Raw genomic sequence first — 1823 nt, forward strand, 5'->3', positions numbered from 1 at the left:
GCCTGTCCCCAGAACACACTGTAAAAAACATCTCACTATCTGCTAGCTGCCTGTCCCCTGAACACACTGTAAAAAAAAAACGCGGTCTCGGTAGACAGCCCAGGCTCCACAAACTTCAACAAAAACAAACTGTGCCAACCTGCACCACCGAACATAACAGTCTTCCAGCCAATAACCGACAAGAAGGATTTTTGGGTGGGGGTTGTTGCGCGGAAGGTTGAGCAAGCTAGCGTCACCCAACATCACCTGGAGCACCTTAAAGGAAGGAGATTGAACACTGAGAGTCTGGTTGTGCTGTTTCTGCTCCCAGTGTCAGAACTACAGTCTGAACGCCGTGGTCCTGGAGAACCAGCCGCCGGGGACGTTCGTCCTGCGCGTCCAGGCCCACGACGCCGACATGGGCGTCAACGGAGAGGTCAAATACGGCATCATGCACAGAGACGGAGTGTCGTCCGGGTTCGACATCGATCCTGACACCGGTGAGTTCCACACCACGGCTTGGCTATTTGGTTCTGTTTGCCGTCTTATGAGAAATAGCGACGTCTTTCACAGCCCGATGTGAGTCAAGTGCAGATTTGTGTCGCGCATGCTCAGATTTAAACGGTTTACGGCATAACTGTCGTACTGAAATTTGTGAAATTCATGAAATAATAAAGTTTTCTCATTACAAACAATAACAGAAGAAGATGGAAATCATTTCAGAAACGTTGTAGCTATCTATGATTTTTTTTATTGCTAACGTTAGCTCAAAACACCATTCAACTGTCAGCATTTGTTGTGTTTGATTGCTAGCTTGTAGCTAAGCTAGCAGTCATTTCAAAAACATTGTAGCTATCTATGGTTGTTTGATTGCTAACATTAGCTCGTTAGTTAGCATCTTGTTTGCTACTTGTCAAAACGCCATTCAGCTGACAGTCTTTTCAAAAACATTGTAGCTGTCTATGGTTGTTTGATTGCTAACTTTAGCTCGTTAGTTAGCATCTTGTTTGCTACTTGTCAAAACGCCATTCAGCTGACAGTCATTTCAAAAACATTGTAGCTATCTATGGTTGTTTGATTGCTAACTTTAGCTCGTTAGTTAGCATCTTGTATGCTACTTGTCAAAACGCCATTCAGCTGACAGCCTTTGTTGTGTTTGATTGCTAGCTTGTAACTAAGCTAGCAGTCATTTCAAAAACATTTTAGCTATCTATGGTTGTTGGATTGCTAACATTAGCTCGTTAGTTAGCATCTTGTATGCTACTTGTCAAAACGCCATTCAGCTGACAGCCTTTGTTGTGTTTGATGCTAACGTTAGCTCAAAACACCATTCAGCTGACAGCCTTGGTTGTGTTTGATGCTAACTTGTAGCTAAGCTAGCAGTGTACCAACTTGGTTGAGTAGCTCCATTTTTACTGTGTTGACATTAAAGAAGTCTCTCGTTAGCATCTCGGAGGCTACTTGTCGTAAAAGTGACGCATGCGCGACTCAGATCTGCCCTTGACTCACACCTTGGAGTGACACCGTCCCGTCCTTTGTTGGCCAGGTGTGATCGCCTCAACAGTGAGTTTCGACCGGGAGCGCCAGAGGGAGTACACGCTGTCGGTGACGGCCACGGACCGGGCCGAGGAGCCGCTCATCGGGATCTGTCAGATCACCGTCGTCATCGGCGACCAGAACGACAACGACCCTAAGTTTGAAAACAGCCGCTACCAGTGTGAGTGTCTGTGTAGTACTGCTAACATTACTGCAATTACCAGTGTGAGTGTCTGTGTAGTACGCAGTGTGTGTGTGTGTGTGTGTGTGTGTGTGTGTGTGTGTGTGTGTGTGTGTGTGTGTGTGTG

The 1823-nt window shown here is 46.1% G+C and overlaps 1 protein-coding gene across 1 annotated transcript in view; it reads left to right on the forward strand.

Annotated features, from left to right (window-relative positions):
• The window catches only part of LOC117945900 (protocadherin-16-like), a 3433-nt gene that overhangs the window by 1278 nt on the left and 332 nt on the right, over positions 1-1823 (forward strand). Inside the window, exons 2-3 of the mRNA XM_034873633.1 lie at positions 311-479; positions 1526-1694. Of these exons, the coding sequence (XP_034729524.1) occupies positions 311-479; positions 1526-1694 (338 nt within the window). The remainder of the gene's footprint in view (positions 1-310; positions 480-1525; positions 1695-1823) is intronic.

This window comes from Etheostoma cragini, chromosome 6, assembly GCF_013103735.1.
Source record: "Etheostoma cragini isolate CJK2018 chromosome 6, CSU_Ecrag_1.0, whole genome shotgun sequence".
In the NCBI taxonomy this organism is placed as follows: Eukaryota; Metazoa; Chordata; class Actinopteri; order Perciformes; family Percidae; genus Etheostoma; species Etheostoma cragini.